The 22,920-nt window shown below is 43.2% G+C and overlaps 1 protein-coding gene across 2 annotated transcripts in view; it reads right to left on the reverse strand.

Annotated features, from left to right (window-relative positions):
* The window catches only part of lekr1 (Leucine-, glutamate- and lysine-rich protein 1), a 28,249-nt gene that overhangs the window by 821 nt on the left and 4,508 nt on the right, over window positions 1-22,920 (reverse strand). For both annotated transcript variants that reach the window (XM_030439035.1, XM_030439027.1), the window contains exon 3: window positions 2,839-3,372. In XM_030439035.1, coding sequence (XP_030294895.1) covers window positions 2,998-3,372 — 375 coding nt within the window. In that variant the 3' untranslated portion in view covers window positions 2,839-2,997. The remainder of the gene's footprint in view (window positions 1-2,838; window positions 3,373-22,920) is intronic.

A 22,920-nucleotide genomic window follows, 5' to 3' on the forward strand; every position in this document is an offset into this window, starting at 1 on the left:
GGTGTATCTTTCAGAATTCCATGCTTATTTACATGTTTTTAAGTGGACAGTGTATCAAATGCAGTGAATCAGACAGAGTAATTGAAAACACCTGCGTGGTTCTATAGAACTGTTACCTGAATGGTTTCCAACTGAGTTAATAAGAAAACATTTTAATTGTGTGAGTGCATGTGTGTGTGTGTGTGATTGTGTCCACAACACCCTATGAAGTATTATCTATTTGTGTTGCACATTGGGCATTTGTGGGTGAGGCTGCAAGTGTGTGTTTGTGTGTGTGTGTGTGTGTGTGAGTGTGTGTGTGTGTGTGTGTGTGTGTGGCTGTGTATGCACGTCTGTATATACTCGTGTGACTAGCCCTTAAGATTGCTGTCATTGTTTTGCACTTCAACAGGACAGTCTTCAGATGTTTTGGGCTATGAGTGACTGCACGCGAGCATTTCACACATATTTTCCCCGAAACTTAACTCAGCCTTTAATAGCTGTTTGATTACATACACACCTGCTTTTTGATTACCAACAATTTAAAGCTGATGTAAGTGACACAACAGGAGTCTTCACCACCTGCTTGCATGTGTGTGTATGTGTGTACAGCATATGTCAGTTAATGTGGGTAGCTGCACACACAGAAACATACATACGAACATACTTTTGATAATGATGATGCTTGAATTTGAAAATGGGGGTGCTGAGTGGAAAGAGTAAAACGCATCAATATCTACCATGATCTATTTAATTCTACTGTTCACAAACACACACACACACACACACACACTAGCAGGCAGAGAAATAGAGGCTCTGACGTTTGTAAGCATCCTGAGATGATATTTAAACTTATTCATACAAGCATTATTGGTGTATACTTACATTCCCTAGAACAGCTCCTTGTAGCCCCCAGAGAACGTGAGTGAACTTGTTCCATTCAGCTGAGATATAAAACATGTGTAGGTGGAGAGAGAAATTGCAGTAAACAACGGCATAGTAATGAAGAGAAAAGGGTAACGGCTGTATCCACTATTTCAAATACAGACATGCTCCATGGCTCTGTTGCAGAAAATGATCTTTTTAAATTCTGCCAGTGTGACTGTTTAATACTAATGTGAGGGTGTAAGTCCTTTGTCCCTAATTCTGAGGGACTAAAGGCCTTCCCACACCAAGTCTGTTTATGTGAAGATGAGTTTGTGGTCCACTAGATCAAGAGTTTCCCCTGCTGGTAAAAGGGCTGTGGAATTATTGTGATTATTTCTAGGTGTGTTTCAAGATGTCAGTGCTCCAGTTTGATACATCACTGGCTACACTGGAACCACACATTTAAAAGAACACCACCAATTTCCACAAACCAGTTGATTCTGAACAGGGCACATGCAAACACATACACACACACACACACACACACACACACACACACACGCACACACCACCCACATCACATCATTAATCAATATCGTGTCATCAGAAAAGTGCATCAGCAGACATTCACACTGGTTCGCGGTCAATCGCCTAGTTGTCCTGTGATCCTGCTCACACTGATTCGACACCCTACTGTGAATCAGAATAGTCAAACAATCCTCTTCAACCCTCTCAATCAGATAATAAACTGCGTGCCAGATACAAAAAAGTGACCCCATCTTGAATAAAGACCTGATATGGGCTAGAATTCTTGCATTGGCATTTTAATTGAAGATGGAGCAGACCTACATCTCAACATCAGGTGGTGTCATATACTGGTATCACAAAGTAATTCACAGCGATCAAAGGACTACATCTACCCATCAACTGAATAAGACGGGAGGCGCTGTGTGCACGCTCCCTTGGAATAACATAACTCAAACATTTGTTATCGATTAGAATGCCAAATGCTTTTTGGGAGCTGCTGTAAGCCTCTACAGTGCACTTTTGATGTTATATGAAGCCTCCAGGCATTAACCATTAGAGAAATCTTTACAAAATGGTATCACTTGCTTTTGTTCTCCCAATTTTGCCTTTCTTTAGATGCCTCTGTGTTTTCCTTCTAAAATGTGGGCTCATGGCTGAGAACTAACTGCGAAGCACAAAGCATAATACTCTCGAGTATCATATACCTCAGTAAATGTACTAAGCTACATTCCAGCGCTGCCAGTCAAATTGTACGATAGTATAAAGATCAAGAGAGAAAATGGCGCAATGGAATAAGTTATAATCGTTTTTGGCATGTGGGGTGTTGAAAACAAAGCTAAAACAAGCTCTCTACCTTTGAGTAGGACTTCATTCTCTCTCGCTATGTTATGAAAGTGGCAGGGTTATCTTCTGTCCACCCAACACCTCCACACATCCTGATAAAACGAAGCCTTCCCCCTCACGTATCATTTCTGGACACTGATCTGATGTGATGCATCAATGAGGTGTTACTTGGCTGCTTGTTTCTCTTTCCTAAATATAAGCAAGCGAGTCGATTCTCTGACAAAATGAGGAGGATGTTTGTCGAACCAGAACCTGCTGGCAGTGTGCATGAGTGTGTTTGCCGTTGAGGAAAACAATTCCAGCCAGTGAACAAACCTGATAACTATTGTAAACAGTCTGGTCTCATAAAAGTCATGTACCTATTTTCCCCCTTTTTTAGGTACTGGATCATGGAGGCATTTAAAACGGCGGTGGAATCTGTAATTATACGGCAAAGGTCTGTGTCAGGTTGCACGTACACACACCCGATAGTGGGATATATGTTTGATTTGCCCGAGAGTGTGTTTGTGTGTTTTTGTGTTAACAGCATGACTCACAGGATAATTGCCCACATGAAGCCTAGTATTAGAGATCATTTCACACCGGGGACGGGAAACACAGACAAACACATACAAACCTCACCTCTCTTCCAGCTGTTGGAGGTATTTTCTCAGCTCGTCTACATTTTTATTGGCCTTTTGAAGTGCGTCACACAGAACTTTCTCTCTCTCCTCGCCCCCCCCTTCAGCTCCTCTCTCTTGCTCCGTCAGTCGCTCCTCCTCCATGCCGCCCAGCTCTCCTCTAAGTTGTCTCTCGTTTTTCTTCATTGATTCTCCGATACTCCCCTTTCATCTCTGTCTTCTTCCTCTCATTCCTCTCTTTTCGAACTCCTCTCTCAGGGCATTCCCCGCTTCTTTGTGCCTCTTTTCTAGCTCTTCTACTTTCGCTTTTGTCTTTCTCCTCTGCCTGTCTCTGCACCTCTAGTTGAAGCGCCCTCTTCCATTCCAGCCTGCCCAGCTCCAGTGCCTCTCGCCGGGCCTTCTCCCTCTCGGCGGTCCCTCTCAGTTCTCGGAGCTCGGCCTCAATCCGAGCCAGTCGGGCGTGGAGCTGCTGGAAGTCGTGGAAAACGAGGTAGCTTACACCGCAGTAATGACAGATCGTCTCATTGCGTTCCATCTGAAGGAAAAACACATATCATTTATTAGAAATGACAAGACAAGCATGATTGAGAAGCAAATATTTTGGCTGTTTGTCTGTCGCACAACAGACTACTATGAAATGGAAAGGACAGTTAACTCATGACGATAGGAGAATAATGTGTCTCTGTTGGACTCAATACTTGTAGGTTTGTTATTAGATAGATTAATAATATTTATGCAATAAACTTCTTGTCTTAGTGCGACAGGCATCAATTTTAGTCTAGTGATTAAAACTTTGACCACGGTCTGTTGGTTACACATTTTGTATATCTCCATCTGGTAAATCTTGTTCATCATATATCTCGTTCCAATACCCTGGACAGGCTCCAGTATGTGCAGAACTCTGCTGCCAGGGTCCTCACCTGCACCGAGCCCTGGCAACACATCACCCCCACTCTCATCCGCCTTCACTGGCTCCCGTTTAAATCACGCATCACTTACAAAATTCTCCTCCTGACCTATAAATCTCTCCATTCCCTTGCCCCCCAATATCCGTCTGACCTCCTCCATCCCAATACCCAGTCTTGGACGCTGTGCTCATCAGGCACACACCAGCTCTCCATCCCTCACACCAAACTGCAAACCCTCGGCGACAGAGCCTTCTGTGTGACAGCCCACACCCTCTGGAACACTCTCCCAGCTGAAACCCGCAAACTGACTTCTCTGGAGAATTTCAAAAGAGACTTAAAAACCCATCTTTTTAATAAGGCCTATCAGCTCCAGATCCAGCCACATCAATCAACTTTTCTATTTCTTTATCTTAGATGTAATTTTTGTTTATCTATTTATTGTTGTTTTGTTGTTGTATTGTTTTGTTTGTTCCACTTTGTTAAGTGTGCTTGGGTACCCTGAAAGGCGCTATAAAAAATAAATGTATTATTATTATTATTATTATTATTATTATTATTATTATTTTTATTATATCAAACAAGAACTGAATGTGTTTTGCTGTTCAAGAATATAATATTTTAACATGAACGTAATATTATCAATTTAAGCAATTATACGTATACATCTGTAAGTACAATAGGCACTTCAAGAGTGTTGAATATTACAGAAATAAATCAAAATATTACTTGTTTTGTTTATCGGGAAATGAAAAATTAAGGATAAGTCCAGAAATAGCATTCAGTTTTGTAGGATTTATTGTATGGAGCCTTCTTACATCTGAAATATCAAAGCTGTCTATAAAAACATTTAGACTGACAACTACAAGCTCCATTATCCATCAAAATCTGTTGCAACCGCTGGTGTCAAAAACATCTCTTTATCTGTCAGCCTTTCAAAGCCGAGGAACACAGATACTCTAATCCCTCCTTCAGATATTGTTTTTATTGCTGTCTTTTCGAAAAAAACACATCCCAAAATTATCTCTCCTTTTTCTGTGTGTGTCTACGCATTCTCTCCAAGCTGCTGTCACTTCTTTCAGGCTTACGGGGGATAAGATCACATCCCCCGAGCTTTCATCTTCGTGATGATTTGTGGCAGAGAGGCAGCGGAAATTCAGATGACATGCTGACGGCTGCCGTGTCAGAATGCTCCAAATAGACTGCTGCATGATGTAAACAAGAGGAAAGAAACTTGCAAACGAAGCTGACATGCTTGGGAAGACAACCGGGAACTGATCGTTCAATTACTGCTGTCAAGGCACAGAGGTCATATGATTGTCCATTTGGACACCCTCTTCTGCTGTGGTGCGCACACTTTGCTTCCAAGGGGTAGGAGACCTATTGATTCTGCCATGGCCTTTTTAAATGAGTGTGTCACTTAAACAGACATTCATGTGGACATTCTTGTGTCAAAAGTTGACTCTTCCTCTTCCCCCATCTAGGCCCGCACTTATGGTAGTTTTTGATTAAACGGGTCCTGTTTAACTCATCCACTTGTGATCATAAGGGAGAAAGGAGCTTATGATAGAGGTAAGAAAAGCAGAGTAAAGGGTGTCAGATGCTGTTTATTTTCATCAGCCTTCTATTCTACAGACTGCAGAAAATTAAATGCAAATTAGGTGCAGATCCATCAGTTGGCTCCAACTCCAAATAAGCTCCTTCGGATGTACACATGTAAATAAAAATGTAAATACTTTGTGACATTGAAATCAACATAATTTACAGGGAGAGAATAATTGCGGCTGAAGGCTTAAATCTCCACTCAGATGACTTTGAAAAAGTGTTTGAAAGCTACATTGTCTCGTTCTTTCTGGTGATCTCCGAGTACAAACGGAGCAGAACAAATGGTAAGAGCCAAAACTGAGAAGACAGCTGAGTCAAAGGACGGAGATCAAAAGAATGGCAGCCTACTGCTTGAAAGTCGTTTCCTGAAAGACACTGAAATGAGTTTCACTCAATGATCGCCGTCCTTGCCGTCCCTCTCTCGCTGTGTCTGCCTCTCTTGTTTCCTCCTTCTTTACAGTAAGAAAGAAGTCAAAACGAATGACAGGACGGGAGACGAGACAGGCAGACAAAACACACAGCAACACTTGAAAGTGCTTCTGACGTGACAAGTGATTGACAGGTGATGCATTTAAGAAGATTCTGCTTCTCTCTCTCTCTCTTTCATTCTCTCAGTCCCTCCATCTAACTTTCTGTTCCCACCTATCACAGTGTCTTCTTGCTTTGTGTTAGCACCTTGTCTATCCATGTCAGGTCTAGGTGCAGATTACGTCTGCCTCATGTCTTCAGGACAGCGGGAGTCTGTCTTCTAGCAGCCATGACAGACAGGAAGACAGACGAAAGAACACTTTGGTAAAAAGAGCACTGCACTTCCAGCAAATGCTGTGGTACAAGATGAGGAGCAAGGGTCTATCTTTGCGATGCTTGCAGTAATGTTTACCATGTTCACAATCTTGGTTTAACATGCATACATTTGGAAACTAGAATGGCACTCAGTAGAGCGCATACCTCTGCCATTAGACACTATTAACAAAAATTGTTAATAATGACTATCTCTCAATGTTACAAAGTTAACAGGGTTTATTCTGGGCTGAGACACATCCTCCATTCACGTTATATGGAAATCGGTTCTGTAGTTTTTGATGTAATCCAGCTAACAAACCAACCAACCAACCAACAAATGGACACAGTGATAACAAAACCCTAATACAAGGTATTTTTGCAGGTATTTGGTAATAAACCACAGCACCAAATTTGACTTGATGGTGGCACCAGATTAAAAGCAAGAGGATGAGAGATTACAATTTGTCTATAGGTGAAAAGATGATGCATAATAAAAATCTGGAGAGATATCAAGCCACACATCAAGGTAAAACAACCTTCAGCGACTTCCTAGCTAACATTACTGACTGACTTACATCCAGTGTGTTTTAGTTCCAGGTTTGAATAAATGTGTCCTAAGTGAGTGCTGATATTCTAGAATTATGGTCTTATGATATCCCTTAAAACAGTAACTTTAAACAGTAATGTTAGCTAGGAAGCGGCTGAATGCTAACGGAAGCCAATAGGTTACCAATACGTGGTTTTACCTTGAATATATGGACCGATTTTCCTCCAGATTTTCACTTTCCATTGTCTTTTTTGGTTGCTAATCAATCAGGAAGTGGTGAAATGGCAACAATTTATCAGATTCCCCATATGTAAACAACTTTTAACCTGGAACACAGCCGTAAGACATTTGAGCTTCCCACCCTGACCGTGAGATCAGAGGAAAACAGCCACCATCTGAAAATGGTCTACAGCAACGACATCTCAAAATGAAACTCAGTGGAATAATAGTCAACAAGGAAGTACTGAACATTGAAATGATAATGAAATGTAGAAAATACATCCCCCAGACACATCAGTACACTCCACCTACACCATGATACTCCTGATTCAACACGCCAGAGCCTAATGAGTTTGTCACAAAACAGGAGTGGGAAGCAGTCTGAGATCTGGTGCCTGATTGCCTTTTGTACTGCTTCATGTTCATTTCTTTGCAGGGTTCCCATGGATGCTTGTGAAATAAAGCAAAGGTGTGCCCCTAATGCTCTCCCTATTAGGTGTTGGCTTCCCCTGAGCTGGACTTTTACCCTGAGAGAAACTGAAAACAGGAAAATGGACAGAGAGGACATAAAGGGAGAGGAGGGAATGTATTAGTGTGGGTGGAGAAAAAAGCTACACAACACGACAAAGTATTACATTGTGTTGCTGCAGACTGCACTCTGGAGAATATGGGCTATTATCTGTTTGCAGCGTGAGCGTGTGAGCGTGTTTGTGTGTGTGAGAGAGAGAGAGAGAGACAGATAGAGAGAGCCAGAGTGAGTAAGTGCGTGCAAGTGTGAGCAATATTTGGGACTGGGACTCAGGGGGTTTAGTGTTTACTGTGCAGATGTCCTCATGGTTCCTGCAGGCATAGATACAGCAAAAACTACTAAGTGGGTGGGTGTGTGTGTGTGAGACCGAGAGATAGAACGAGAGAGTGAGAGAGAGAGAGAGAGAGAGAGAGAGTGTGTGTGTGTGTGTGTATGTGTGTGTGTGAGAGTGGGGTTATATTTTATCCAAAAATGCTTATGATGATGAGTGTGTGTGCATGTGGTGGTGGTGGTGTGGTGGTGTGTGTGTGTGCGTGTGTGTGTGTGTGTGGGGGGGGGGGGGGGGGCTTCTTAATGCGTGTGATGTAGTCATGAAGACCGACAACAAGAGGGCAATACGCAAAGTTAAAGTGACCTGAGGGCTGAATCGTGCCTTCGCTATTTCTTGAGTAACACACACAAACATACACAGCTTTCTCACAGTCATACAATCCAGCACAAACACAGTCAAAAGCACGTTTTTGCACACACGGGGGGCAGATGAAAGACGCAGACAAAAACACCCAAAGACGCACACAGACTGACAAACAGACACACACACATCACAACCCACACAGATACAAGCACAAACACGTACGCAGGCACAAACAAAAGACGCAGACGTAGACGGACACACACAAAGGCAAATTTACTCACATAAGCATCTTCAGACAGACAGGAAACTCACACAATTGCTCACTCACACACAAACACACACGGACATAACCTCAGGGCAGAATGTCTGCGCCACCAGTGGGTTGTGTGCTCCCGTGACTGAGTTTGGCCCCGCGGGGGGACCCCTTGCCCTGGGCACTGACACGTTCACTTAGCACTCAAACCACAAAGCTAACCCCCTTCACACACTCACACGCATACACACATACACACAGGCACATGTGCTTGCAAAAAAAATACCTGAGAGGAAAAGAGAGAAACAAGGACTGTTTTGAATGAAGCAAGTAAAAAGAGAGAAAGAGTGAGTGAGGGAGAAGAGGAGAAAGGTCTTGATGTCCTCTAAATGTTTAATGCCAGCAGCCAATAGATGCGTCTCCTCTACACACCGAATCTCTTTGTCCTCTGGTGCACACAACACTTCTATGGCTCCCCTTGTGTCTCTCTTATCTCCCTTTCATTCTGTCTCTTGATTGACTCCATTAGTATGCTGGACTGCGGCCACGTGCAGCTCTTACACTTGCAACACATTTGCTTTAATTCATCTGGCGAAGATTATTCTATTATATATGAAGTGAATGAATATCTGTTACAAAGGCTCTTATTGTAAAATCAACATAATGTATGTGACTATGCAGAACATGCATAATGCCTCAGGGTACATCAGTGACGTGGGAGCTCAGTCCGTGTTCAATAACCACAGAGCGCCAGTCCTCCACCCCTCCCTGTAACTGAACCTCAAGCATGTGTCCACACCTAACAGGTACCATTACGACTCCGCATGTGAGTGTGTGTCCGTGTTTTTGCGTCCTAGACCCCCTCCACAGTCCATGTTATCGCCACATTGCCTGCATGCTCCATCAATTAAACATGGGGCTATTACCTCTCGCCTGATGTGAAACATTTAGGAGGGGTGGAGTGGTGCAGGTGGGGGTGGGTGGGGGGCTGGGGGCTGGGGGGGGGGGGGGGGGGGGGGGGGGGGGGGCGCTGCAGAGGGTGGGGGCATTCTGCGGGTGGTTGGTGTCTTGCCAGGATAAGAAACATAATTAATTTACACGATGCCTTTTTCCTCCCCGACTGTCTTCGTGTGTCTGTCTGCGCTCATTGTCTCATGCGCTAAGGGTGGAGATGTAACGCCATGCAGACAAGACGCATAAAAAGATATTGCTATATTCTTCTCCTTTGCTACGTTCACACCACCTCTCCACTCCTCCTTCAAATTTCCCCAATCTTCCATCTGCTCCATGCACCCTTGTCTCCTTTCATCTCCTTCCTCAACAACCGTCCTTTCTTGCCCTTTCCTCCTTGTCTCCCTCATCCACCTCCGCCTCTTCAGCTACAGCTGCCGTGGACCATCTGGTTCATCAAAACACCAGAATAGGGTCACTGTCACGAATGTAGACGCCACACACACACACATGCACGCACACACACACACACACACGAATGCCCCGTACACCCTTGATGTCCGTATGTACACTCACATGCATTCCATGACAAAAAGCTGACCAGGCCTCCAGCCACTAACACACACAAGCACACATCGTTCCCACACAGTACAGTCTCCACGTACAAATACAAATGAACCCAGTGCGATTCATAACATGGCTGTTGTATGTTACGACATGCAGGATTCATTGGAGAAGTTAGAGGAACTACAAAGGCAGGCGCTTAAAGGGACAACAGAGGCTAGGATTGATGTTCTGCATCAAACGGACCCGCTCCTTTTATTTATGTCAGTAGAGCTGACAACAATGACTTGAATAATTTGTTATTCACTCAAAAGAAAATTGATTGCCAACTATTATTAAAACTGATTTACCATCTTAGTTGTTTTGCATCAACATTTGCTGGTGAGGGCTTGCTTGCTTGCCTTTGTTGTTTATGACAAAGACGAGCAGCAAATGAAGAGTCTTTTGGTTTTGGACAGTTGGCTGGACAAAAGAAGACGTTGCTTTGGGCTCTGGGAGATTGTGATGAGCATGTTTCACTATTTTTTGATAAAAGCATTGATCATAAACATTTGAATAGCACTCAGTAAAGCGCAAACCTGCGCCAAGGCCCAACGGTTCCCTTTAATTCTATCAAGCCAAATCCGATAGCAAACTCGACAGCCATATATCAGCCTGAATTTTAAACCAGCCATAACTGCATAACCAGGTCTAGGATCCACATATAATTGTACTCAGTGATACCAAAGAAAATGTATAAAAAAAATAAAAAAAGAAGAAGAAGAAGAAAAAAAACCCTGGCGAGGAAAAATTCCTGGATCTGTCCCTTTACCCACACTAATTGTTAAAGTGGTCTATTCTGGGCTGAGACCTTGGCTCCATGCAAGTATTTTGTGGGAATATGCTCAGTAGTTTTTGCACAAACCTCCACACAACACGTAACATCCTAGGTGGAAGTAATAATCCACAAAAAAATCAGCACTGAAAATAATCGTTACTTCAGATACTACTGACCTATATAACTTGCGGTCAAGGTTTTTGATGGCGGGACAGCTTGCAGGCTGTACAAAGCAGGCAGACACAGAGCTGTGCAGACAACAGGCCCCGACAGATCCCCACAAACAGACAGACTACGCAATTTTATTTCCTTTAATCCTCAGCACTAGAAAAAACAGAATTCTCTTGTGTGCTTTTGGAAAGCAGGGAGGCTGGAAAAACTACAACCCACACTCACAGACAGACTCACTCGAAGAATTACTGTATGGAGGCCCAATGCGGTGCACAGAGAGATCTGTTTAGAGATGTTATGGAGGAGTAAAAGGCACTTAGGTGTTTATTTATTTTGGGGGGGGCCTGGAGGATTAGAGGCATTAGGATTAGGTTTAATCAAGTGATATGATGATGGGCGGCGGATTTAGACAGGAAAAAACAAAGGCAGGAGCACTGCCAAGCATCATACCTAGACCCTTTCTAAACTCTTCCAAACTCTCTCTCTCTCTCTCTCTCGTTCAATCAGACAAATGCTTTCTCCTTTCTATCTGCTTAGCTGGCGCTTCATCCCACTTCTCTCTGAAATCACACACACGATAGATCACGCAATCATTTAAGAAGGGATTAAGTAGTTAAGGGTCTTATCCATGTTTTTTTCCCCCTAATTTTCCTAAATTATTTTCCTTTTTGGACTGTGACTGTGCGTGAGAGCTTGTGGGGTGTGTGTGCGTATGAGGGTGTCCTACTCAGAACATGGTCCAGCTGTGCTCTTGTCTTTGCGTGTCAAAACGAGAATGTTTTTCGTGAGCTTTTGTCACTTTGTGTGCGTGAGTGAGCCCTTTTGTTTTGGCTTTTTTTTTTTTTTTGTTCCTCTTCTTTGCTTTTTGTGTGTTGCCAGCTTGCCCCTGAATGTGCCCGGGCGCATGTGCGCACATGGCCGCGTACGTATCCCTGTGCCTGTATTTGTGATGGAGACGGCCGCTTCGTGACTGTGGCTTTGTTGATTTTTGCGACGATAAAGACCCCCCGTGGTGCTCAGTGTAGCGAGAGCCAACACTGAGATTCCACTCATCTGGACCCCATGGCACACCGCACATCACATGACAAGTGTGTTCGCATTTATGAGCAAGTGCATGAGTACGAATGTAGGCAAGTGCGTTTGTTTTTCGTGCGCTCGTTCCTTGACCACGGCACAGTGAATGAATGTGTTTCTAGGTCTTTTTGTCTGGGTGTGTATGTGTGCGTGTGTATGGGTGTGTGTAGACGAGGGAAACGGGAGGGGTAGCGGTGGTCACAAGGGATAGAGGGAAGTGCAGGGCGGAGGGGGTGGGTGGGGGCAGAGGCGTGCGAGTAGCAGAGAGGGGAGGAAGGAGGGGGCAGACAGATCAGGGGCATACTGTACCTTGGAGTGGATGAATCAAAGCGTGTGAGATGGCCAGTGTCTGGGTTGTGTGTGTCTGCAAGGTAGTAGCACAGACAAATCCACAGTCAGTCACTCAGACACGCACACGGACGTATGCATGCGGAGGGCAGGGGTTGAAATGATCAGAAACAGTTACAGGAAAGCCAGCAGGGCAGACAGAGGGCAGGAAGGAGGGATCGACAGAACCATTGGGGGTAGTGAAAAAAAAAATTAAGGGGCATAATAAAGTGAGGGGCTCAGAGGGGGGTGTAATCCAGTGTTGCATGTTTGTCGGCTGACTGGCTGTCCTCGCGTTCGCACACCTTCTCTTTCCTCGCCATCCCCTTCCCAGTCCGCCTGGCTGGCCTACCTCGCTTGCTCCTTTGCGTGGAAGAAGGGAAAAGGGCAGTGGCAGGGAAAGAATCACCTATGGCTGCTCGACCGGCACTTGGCCACGCATGACATCACATCCAAACACAGGGTGAGGCACAGCACGGCATGGCACAGCACACACAACAACAAACAACTAGCCTGAGGAGCAGGCAGCAGTGTCCATTTTGTTCCGTGTGTAGGGGGTTTGATCGCGAGGGAGTCAACCACTCAGTCTACTTGTCTTCATGTATATTCTTATATGAGGGTATACGCCTCGCCAGAACTGACTTGTGACAGTGCTCACCGCAACTAGGTGGCTGTTCACACTCAATATCTGTGGCACTGGAAAGTTATACATATACATACGTATAACAAACTTTATGATATTTTTGGGGAATTTAGCCTACAAACTGATTCTTCCATCAAGATGAGTTGCATATCAACATAGTTTCCCATTTTTGGCTGCTAACTGAGCCTTTACCTGGCTAATATAAGACCGTCTTAGATGGATGAGTAGCGAAACATATCTGACCAGACACAAAGCTGTTTACAGCTTAATATATGAATGTAAACTAGGAAGATTATAATGTTATACTTATAACTTTAGACTAAATATTTAAACAGTGTTTGAAAAATGTCTGAATAGTGCTGGGTTAGCATAACTGAACATCATTGATCATCTGAAACCCATCTCCAGAAAGGCATCTCTTTAATCTATAGTGCAAAACTATTTAGAGTTTACTCCTGATGGCATATAATGTTACAGTAGCTCTTCAACAGTTGAATGACAATTTAGAAAATATAGTTGAACTCTTCGGGGCCAGAAATTTGAACCGGCATGAGTCCTGCAACTGTCGTTCTGTAATATAAAACCTAGGCTGTTTGTGTCACAGTCTCCAATACATTCCATTCTGGAGCAACAAAACAAGAGAAATGCTGTATTATATTTTAATGACTCTCTCTCTCGTATTCGGGGCTCAGGTTTGAAACGCAGACTGAGTGCAGACATGAGAGAGGTGACGGCAGGACAGCAGGGCAGCCAGTGAGAAAAAGCAGCCGGAGAGGGAAGGGGGAGTATAGTCTGTTACATTAATCAGAGTTAGCAGACAACACATGTGCTTCCGTTAGCCCCACTAGACCACGCATCACAACACATGGCTCGGCACGACATGGCACGGCACGGTAGGCCAAGAGAGGCCACAGGAGGTAACACTGGCTGAAATGTGTGTGTGTGAGTGAGTGTGCACGACTGCCTTGTTTATCTGGGTGCATTCTTCTGTTTTTTTTCCCGATCGCTGTCCAGTTTGTCAATGAAACCTGTACCCTTTTGGACATTTATCCTACTTTTGTGTTCTTCATCTGCGGTTTGAACCAGTTGGACTGCCATTCTGTCTGACTAGATGACAGTCAGTGGAGCAAAACAAAACGCAACTTCATTTAACCTTCCCAGGCAGGAGAAAACAAGTGCCATTGCCTGTGGTGTTTAACTCTGTGCTGCAGCTAAGTGCATTATGCAAAAAAAAGCTTCAGACGTTTATGAATGAGTAAAACAGAGAGCATCTAATTCAGGTCGACTGTACACATAACTGAAGCTTTATGTCACTAAAGGCCATTTCAAAGTGTTCAAGTAAACATTTTTCAAACCTTATCGAGAATTTTGCATAAACATATTGACTTAGATACATTGTTGGCGGTTCCAGGAATAAAACCCTGACATAGTAAAAGAAACAGCACAGAATCGTGGTATCATTTGTCAGCCTGCTGGCACTAACATTTATCTCACTCATTTGAAAAAGAGAACTAAACCAACACATTTTAATCTAATTAAGAATGCAATGAAACGATTGGAACTAGAGAGAACTAAATTCTCTCTGAAATGACAAGAAAAGAAATTTCTGCAAAATTGGCAACCTTTCACACACCACTTCAATTATTTGAGAAGAATAAAGATAGTCCCTTAGAGCAAGTAAATAAAGAAACTGAATATATGAAAGAACAGACTTCTGAGACATCCAACATCCCTCTGATTCTTTTTCATCGTGCAATCTGCACTGACTGATATCAAATATCCCTAATTAGAGATGAAGGTTTTGACACAGTTATGAAGCTTGTAACAGAACAGGCCTTCTGTAATCATGGATAGATTTTGAAATGCACATTTCCCATTTGTAAAATCTATATTGAGTTCAGATGAAATATATGGCATGTTAAAAGTACTATATAACTATACCCACATACAATATGAGAGGGGTCAAGAGGGGACACTTGAAAATGATAGTTATGTCATATTGTAGTTAAATCTAGTTTATATCATAAATGTGCTAAAGCCTACTGGTTAAGTTTTTACCTGAATGCCACCATGGGCTCTTGAAAGGGTCAGCTAGATGCTAAATCATACACACTGGTCCTTGAATGTTATAAGACAATCCTGTCCTTTTCCACTGTTAGGTATGATTGGTGATCATTTTACATTTCTGTTGTCCCCATGCAACTTGCCTTAATTTCTACCAGATTTTCAAGTGTTCCTAGACTTTCAACAGGAACCACCAAACACATCGGGACCAGTCTTATTCAGCTTTGAGTGTGCATAAGTGGTGAAAGCCATAGCTACGATAATGAGAAATTATAGTAAATGAATGGCTGGTGGTAAGAATGGCAGTGAATGCAACAGTCTTCAAAAAGTGCAAAAATAGCTTTGCCCAAAACACAAAACATCTTAGTGAACACCATAGATAATGGTCCACTGAGGCGACTATCAATAGGCCAATTCTTTCTTTTTTGACACTGAATGTTATGTCTGTGTGACTGTTCAAGAATTAGAGCAAAGTGTTGAGCCTATTTAAAACCCTTGCCCCTATCAGTGCATGCTGGAGAGAATTGTAACCTGAGGTATTCTGACATGTAAAACGTAACATGTTGAGGGCAGTTTCACCGCACAACAACATGAATTTCATACATGCCACAAACACTCACAATAACTGAATAAACCGAACTGTACTGTGTACTTAGGGATTGACTGTCTGAACACAGTGTATCTTTGGAAAACAACTGCCGCAGTGGCTGGCATGACAACTGCTTCATAAAAGCAGCATGTGACCTTGTAATGACCCTGGATTATCATGCAATATTGTCACTTTGTATTTCCAGGCTACAGACAACACCCGTGACAATATTGCACAATAATCCCCCCCGCTGCCTCTTAGTCATTACCGCAGATCAGCATTCACCTGATGAAACCTCCCCCTCTCCCTCTCCCCCCCAACTCTTAATCTCCCTCCCTCTCCAAGATTTAAGAAAACAGACTGAAAAGGGCCAGGAAAGGTGAGGAAGACGATGAAGAGGGAGGAGGAGGAAGAAGAAGGGTGCAAGTCTGAGATACACTGATTAGCGTGAACAGACAACACATGTGCTGCCATTACCCAGCGACTTCCTGAGGTCTTACTGAGGGGAAGGAATCAAGACTTAGAAAAAAAAAATTTAAAAGAAAAGGGAGGAGCGTGTCTGGTTTAAAACTATCCATTATTCAAGGAAGGGAGGACCGAGAGAAAGAAAGCGAGACAGACGGAGAAAGAAGAGAAAGGGAGAGATGTGTAGCACGGTGTAGCTCACTGGGACATGAGGCTGCTCTCTCTCCTCTCTTCCTCTAGAAGACATTGCCATGCTCACATTAAAAATGGATGGATGGAGGAAGGGAGAAGGAGAGTAGTTGAGAAACTTCAGTTGGACAGCTGACAGTCTGGGGCATGGAAAGACACAACAGAGGCTAGTCAGAGCTTCGCCTTAACACCTTAACACTGAGTCAGATACAGCAGTCAATGTAATAGCATCAGAGTTTCAGAGAAAAAATGGAACAAGCTCGTCAGCGACCAACCAGGCTTGTGTCTGGGGTTTCACAGTGTTTCACTGTTGTAACATTTGAGTCCCTAGTGAGGTAGGCGGATGGACAATCTGATGATTTTATATCATGATCGATCTTAAAGACGTCCACAATCTACTTTTCAGGTGAATCGTAGAGATTGTGTGCTCCATCTTCTGTTTCCAAACTTCACCCAAACCCACAGTCGTTCAAACTAATCAGCATTCTTTGAGGAACTACTGCCAGCTACGGTTTAGATGTGACGCCCAGCCAGTGAAGCGACTGTTCGTTTGAAAACGACAATGGTGGCTTCTCAAGAGGTTAGTGTAGATGTTGCTACAGCATCAGTTATATCAGAGCAGGAGAGTATATTTCATTGAAACTGAAGGTTTTTCTCGATGAAAAACATGTTTTCAAACTTCTCTTGAATGGCTTCAATAAGAGTTTGATTTACAAACTGGTTCCCCTAGTGGTAGGGTTATTGATCTGGTCGATCTGATTGGTTAAAAGTAGCTCAGTGATAGACAGATGGTTTCTCCAATCGCGTTCCAAGTGCTAATCCTAATCTTAATCATCATAAATACATGCCCGTCCCAACATGTTTTCCACTAAATTAATAAATTATTTTAAACTAATGAAAATACAGATTCAGTAAGCAAAGAGGTGCGACTGATGTGCCATCTTTGGAGCAACAGTGTTATGGAAAAAAAATCAGGACCCTCTCAGAAGTTTGATTTTACTTTGTGAGCTAAAAGACAAAAACAATGTAGTCACACAGAGATGGTTAAAAAGGTGCACAAGCGTCAAAACTCAAACATCCACCATGTCACGAAGAAGAGTAAGGCCTTTTATACAATGTGATGGCCCTGGAGGCAGACACAGTTAAGCTGAACACCAGGTGTTCAGGTGTACATGAAGCAAATCTGTTTTCATTTACTATAAGGAGTGCACAGCAAAGAGGATCATCCCTATTTACAATAAAAGTAAATCAATTTTTGATGAATCTTTGTCGTTTTGTTACATAATGTACTCACACCACGAAACCCACCCTAAGCTTAGGTAAACGGCGTACTAAAGCCTGTCTATAGGGAGATGTTTCAGCAGCTGCCTGCCTAGAAAGGCTGCAAAACCAGCAGCTGGCGTTTCCCTTGCACATGACCGCGACCCAGAGCTGTTTTCATGCTTCAAGTCTATTTTCTACTGTTTTTCATGTAACTACAGTGATTAAGTGTCAGGCTCTGAGTGCTGCCAAAACACGGGTGGCTTGCACTCAATACTGGTCCTGAGTGCACCCTACAGTGTGTAGACACAGACGAGGAGCCGGAGCTGCTGTTGCTCTGCTAACACACTGCTTTCATTTGGTAACCTTAACTCTAAAATCAAGTCTTAAAGTGAGGACTGGCTGAATTGTTCTCCCATTACTTTACAAAATGTCCTGCTCTCAAGGTCTAAAACTCATACAGTGAGGAATACAAGGACACACGCACACACACAAAATAGGGTTTTTACACTACATACAGTGTGACCTACACCTCACACTTTAACAGACGACAGTCAGCCAGAGCTGTACTTTGGCTCCCCAGTCAGTACTTCAGGCCCTACGGTGACACATCCAGTGTCTCTGCTTTGTCAGCTATCCATGTAGCGCCACACTTACAGCAGTGTAACCCGCACAGACAGACAGAGAAGGAAAAGTACCAGGTTGCTGGGACACTGTTGTATGGATGGCAGCCTCAGGCTAATAGTTGGAATGAATATCAAATGAATCGATTAGTTGTCAACTATTAAATTAAGTGGCAATTAATTTAATTAGCAACTATTTTGGATCATTTTCTTAAGAGAAATTGTCTGAAAAAAATGTGATTTCAGCTCCTCAAGTGTCAATATTGTCTGAAATTTTCAACTTCTTCTGACGATTTATTGACCCACAACCAATCCTTCCCTGGAGAAAATAACTGCCAGATTAATGGATAGTAAACAATAATTGCTCTGACTAACAAAATTCAGCACCGTCAATTATGAATGAAACTGCAGTCAGATAGGTAGTGAAAGCTTGTCATGATGTGCAGTGCGTGTGTGTGTGTGTGTGTGTGTGTGTGTGTGTGAATAACGTGTCTTCATTTTTGTTCTTTCTGCTCTCATTCTATTCATTGCTTCTCTCTGAAGGAAACAACAACAGAAAATCTTTCTCTTATCTCTTTTACTCACACACAGAGATGCTCCTGACTCTCTCTCTCTCTCTCTCTCTCCCTCCTGTGCGCTCCTCTCGCTCCCTAATTATCTATAAAGTGAACGTCTTGTCCTGTTACACTGTGTTTCGGAGCTCTTCACACACCACAACATTTGACAAGTTAAAAGGGAGTACTGTCCCTATTGTCCAGCCTTCCTTTTCTTGCTTCCTCTCGCCCTCTCTTTCTCCACGCGCTTCCCTCTCTCTGGGAGGTGAACGTCTTGTCCTGTTACACTGTGTGTTGGAGCCCCTCTCGGACTGTGACACTTGACAAGTGAATAGGTAGCATCAGCACCTCGCGGAGAACAAGAGGTTCTCAGCTGCTGCGTAAAAAGGCTGCATTGTACTCGGCTCTGTGCCGCACTGCAAACAACTAATCCATCAGCCATGTTTGGACTGGAGCAGTGTGCCAGAAAACAGGCAACACATCTAAGTTAAAGTGTCACTTTGACAACTTGGAGAAAAATCCTGCCAAGTAAGGAAGGAGAGAAACAGCTTTGTTTTGAGTTTTGGTGGTGGCAATTATATGAAGGCTTGTGCTGTGTTCAGGCCAACAATAGCACTGCTGATGCATTAGCACAGATGGATCCTGACGCAGAGGGCTCCCACGGATAAATTATGCTTTTTTCTGCAACGCAATGCACCGTCATCCGGGAGTGCACTGTGTTGGCCCAAAAGTGCAAACACAAATTCCAGGCAGACTGCTTCAACATGAACAGGACATTCTACCAGAGGCACTTGCAGGGTATTAAAATCCTGCCCTTCGGTATACTGAACTCCGTGTTTTGGAGCCTGATAAAGCTTGGAATTAACTTTTTTAATTTTAATCAAACAGGACTTCCTGGATCATATTTCATCTTCTCACTGGTACCTGTAACTACATGCCAACGCAGCTCCTGCTGTTTTTTAAATGCAGCACTATTTTTAGTCCGACCACCTGCTTAGAGAAGCAGGTTTGAGTTTTGATATTCAATTCAAAAACCGCCAGTGAAAGCTCTCTGGTCCCTGAATAATAATTGCTAATGTGCCCTTGAGAAAGACAAAAAAATGGGACTGAGGGGAATTATGACTGTGATCACATGACACAGGTTGAAACTGAAAAGCAGCATGCATTCTCAGCATATTTACAATGAAATACTATACTGCGCTGATTATCTTCGATTCCTTTGTTAGAACTGTCGTGGACAAAAGTTCAGCACTGAGGATGGAGTGGTTGGTTTAGCTCCACATAAATATGAAGCAAACGATTAAAAGTATTTCTTCTATACTCACCAAAATAATTAGGTCAGTAGGTAGCAAGAGGACGTGGAAAATACGTGCACTTGCAGATTGTTGGTAAAGAATGGTGGTGAATGGTTGGTATTAAAATTTCAAAAAGTGCACATTTGCAGAACAATTGTATCACCGTCAAAAGAAAAAATTGTTCTAATTGTAGGTTTCTGCAAACCATGTATACGTTAAATTTGTCTGTGCCATACAGATCAAACACTTCTATGATACATGTCATACGACATTCAGATTACATGTATAAAGTATGTGCTGACTTAAGCATTAGGTGAGATGGCTATGAAGAGAGAGACCACTGTTTGAGATGCCGTTTCAACAGAACAAAATAAGCTAAAACCCAACTTTAACCAAAGGGTTTTTATGCCCAAACCTAACCAAAACATAAAAATATATAAAGAAATTGAAATAAACATAAAGAAGCAGAAAGCTGTAACATAATAGAACATAAAGTTTCAACATAGCTGTGGTTTGCAGGAACAATCACTGCCAACATTCACTGATTGGGTGATGGGGTCGACAGTAGCTGTCCCTGTTGAAAGAAACACACCGATAGTGATGAGTTGCTAATTACCTTAATTAATGTCCCAGCATGCACTGGGCAGAAGACAAGTAGATGCCATGGACAAGCTGCCAGAGCAGATCTGCAAGTCCAACATAAATTAATACTCAACATGAAGATTATCCATTTTCAATCCCCAAACCCTCATCAAAAGGAATCCATGTAAGTAGCTGGTGGTGTCACACCCTGTCTAACATCGTTTGCTGTCTTGTAATGTATGTGGAAGTACTAGAAGATATTTTCATATGGTAGTGTGCCTGCAGCTGTATTCAAACTGCATCCCTGCGTATATAAACATACTGTCGGCATTAAAGTTCAGTGGAAGTATGTGCGTTCCTGTACCCAAGTGTGTGGGTGGGAGGCATGGTGTGTGTGTGTGTGTGTGTGTGCGCGCGCGTGTGTGTGTGTGTGTGCGTAACCGCAGCGCTCTCCTTCTCAGCAGCCCACCATTAAACCTTGGTGCCAGCCCTCTCCCAGCACACCAGGATTAACAGCACTTAAATGGGCCTGTTAGTACACCACCTCCTCTTTGCCTCCCACGCCGACTAGTGCACATGGTACTGCCCACAGCTTTGCGCTCGCAACGCACACTGCCTCTGTTGTTTTTTGTTCTCCGCTCGCCCCCAGCCACCTAAGCCTCCTCTAATAAATGGTGCTGAAGTGTACTCAGCGGGGGGCTAAGCCCAGAACATCCTCTATTTTACGGACCTTTTGGAATCTGAGTGGATGACAAGGGGTTGAAGGGAGGAGGGAGGGAGGTAGACCCTGAGACTGAACCAGATGGATGAGCTATGATCAAAATGTCAGTCTCTCCCTCCCTCTCTTTGTTATTGTCTTTCCTTAGCTCGGTGTCTGGTTATCACATGGCCCTTGTGACAAATCATAAACAGAGGGACTGAAAGGGATGCGCACACACACACACACACACAAACACAAACACACACACTCACACACACACACACACAAACACAAACACTCACACACACACACACAAACACAAACAAACACACTCACACACACACACACACACATGATGGTTGCCCACCACAGAAATCAATAAATAAAATAGATTCCCATTTGTGTCTGTTGGCCGCAGCGCAGCAGGCAGAGAGACAGACAGACGAATGGATGGATGGGAGAATGGACTGTGTGTTTGTAAGAGATGTTCGGGGGGGGGGGGGTTGTCTGTACATGGAAAGGCCACCCTCACATAATACCAGGGGATGTATTGTTCACAGCCATCTACTGGCCTCAATGAGAAATTCCAGAAATGACTAGAGAGCAACAGACAGAAGAACTGAGAGAGACAGGAAGAGAATCCAGAGCACACACACACAGAGAGAGAGAGAGAGAGCGAGAGAGAGAGAGAGAGAGCGAGAGAGAGTGAGAGAGACACTTTGAGCAATCTAACTACTTCACTATGTGCCATGTCTAGTTGAGCAAAAATGACAAATGTGTATGATCATGCACAGTTGCTTTCTAGGTATACCATGGTATGAAAATTAGTTATCATGCCATGTGCATTTGCTTATTTAATTCTACACAATCAGTATTGATAAAACACAATATTTCATGTTTATATAAAGTTTAATAGCTGTCAGGACCAAGGACATTGTTGATTTGTGAAATTATTATAAAGCGTGTGTTCAAGTCATTGAAACCGTGATACATTTCATACTGTTGCAACCCGAACACAGGAACATTAAGTGTAATTGAAGGAATTACAAATGCGGTCTTGCTGTTTTTGACCGTTTCTGATGGTTATCATAACACTGAACCGATAAAACTGAGAGCTGGGAACTTGTTGACGCGACAGCCGTCTGTTAAGTTTGACAGCACCAAAAACAAGCACCTGGATGTTGAGACGCCCACACAGGCGGTAAACAAGTCAACAGCAGGGATTTGCCAAATAACGTTAACAAATTAGCAATTTGTTAATTTACATCACGACCCTGCAGCAGCAATATACATTGAGGTTGCTGCTGGCTTCACAGTAGAAGAGTTCCAAAAACCAAAATAGCTCTGGTGACAATGATTGATTGCTTACAATGTAGCACAAAGCAATACAGGGAACAGAGAAACTCTGTTACAATTCTTAATTATATTAATTGTAGATATCATTATTCCAAAAATACTGTTCAGTCAATGTAGCCTACCCCTAAGAAAGATAAGAAAATTAGTGCCTAGTTTAGCCACAGCTAAAGCAGGTGCAGAGGTCCTTCCCACATCAGCCAGCTGTTCCATTTGGAATATTATACAGTGTTAATGTGGAGGAGATGAACTAAAACATGTTCAAAGGTTACCAATGTATGTGTAAATGAAGCCAAGTTGGCTATGTTTCCCACAGGCATGAGACATTAATTAACTCTGCCAAGGACGCAGTGGGAAACACACCTCTTCTCACACACATCGGAATGG

The sequence above is a fragment of the Sparus aurata genome, chromosome 2, assembly GCF_900880675.1.
Source record: "Sparus aurata chromosome 2, fSpaAur1.1, whole genome shotgun sequence".
Taxonomy (NCBI): Eukaryota; Metazoa; Chordata; class Actinopteri; order Spariformes; family Sparidae; genus Sparus; species Sparus aurata.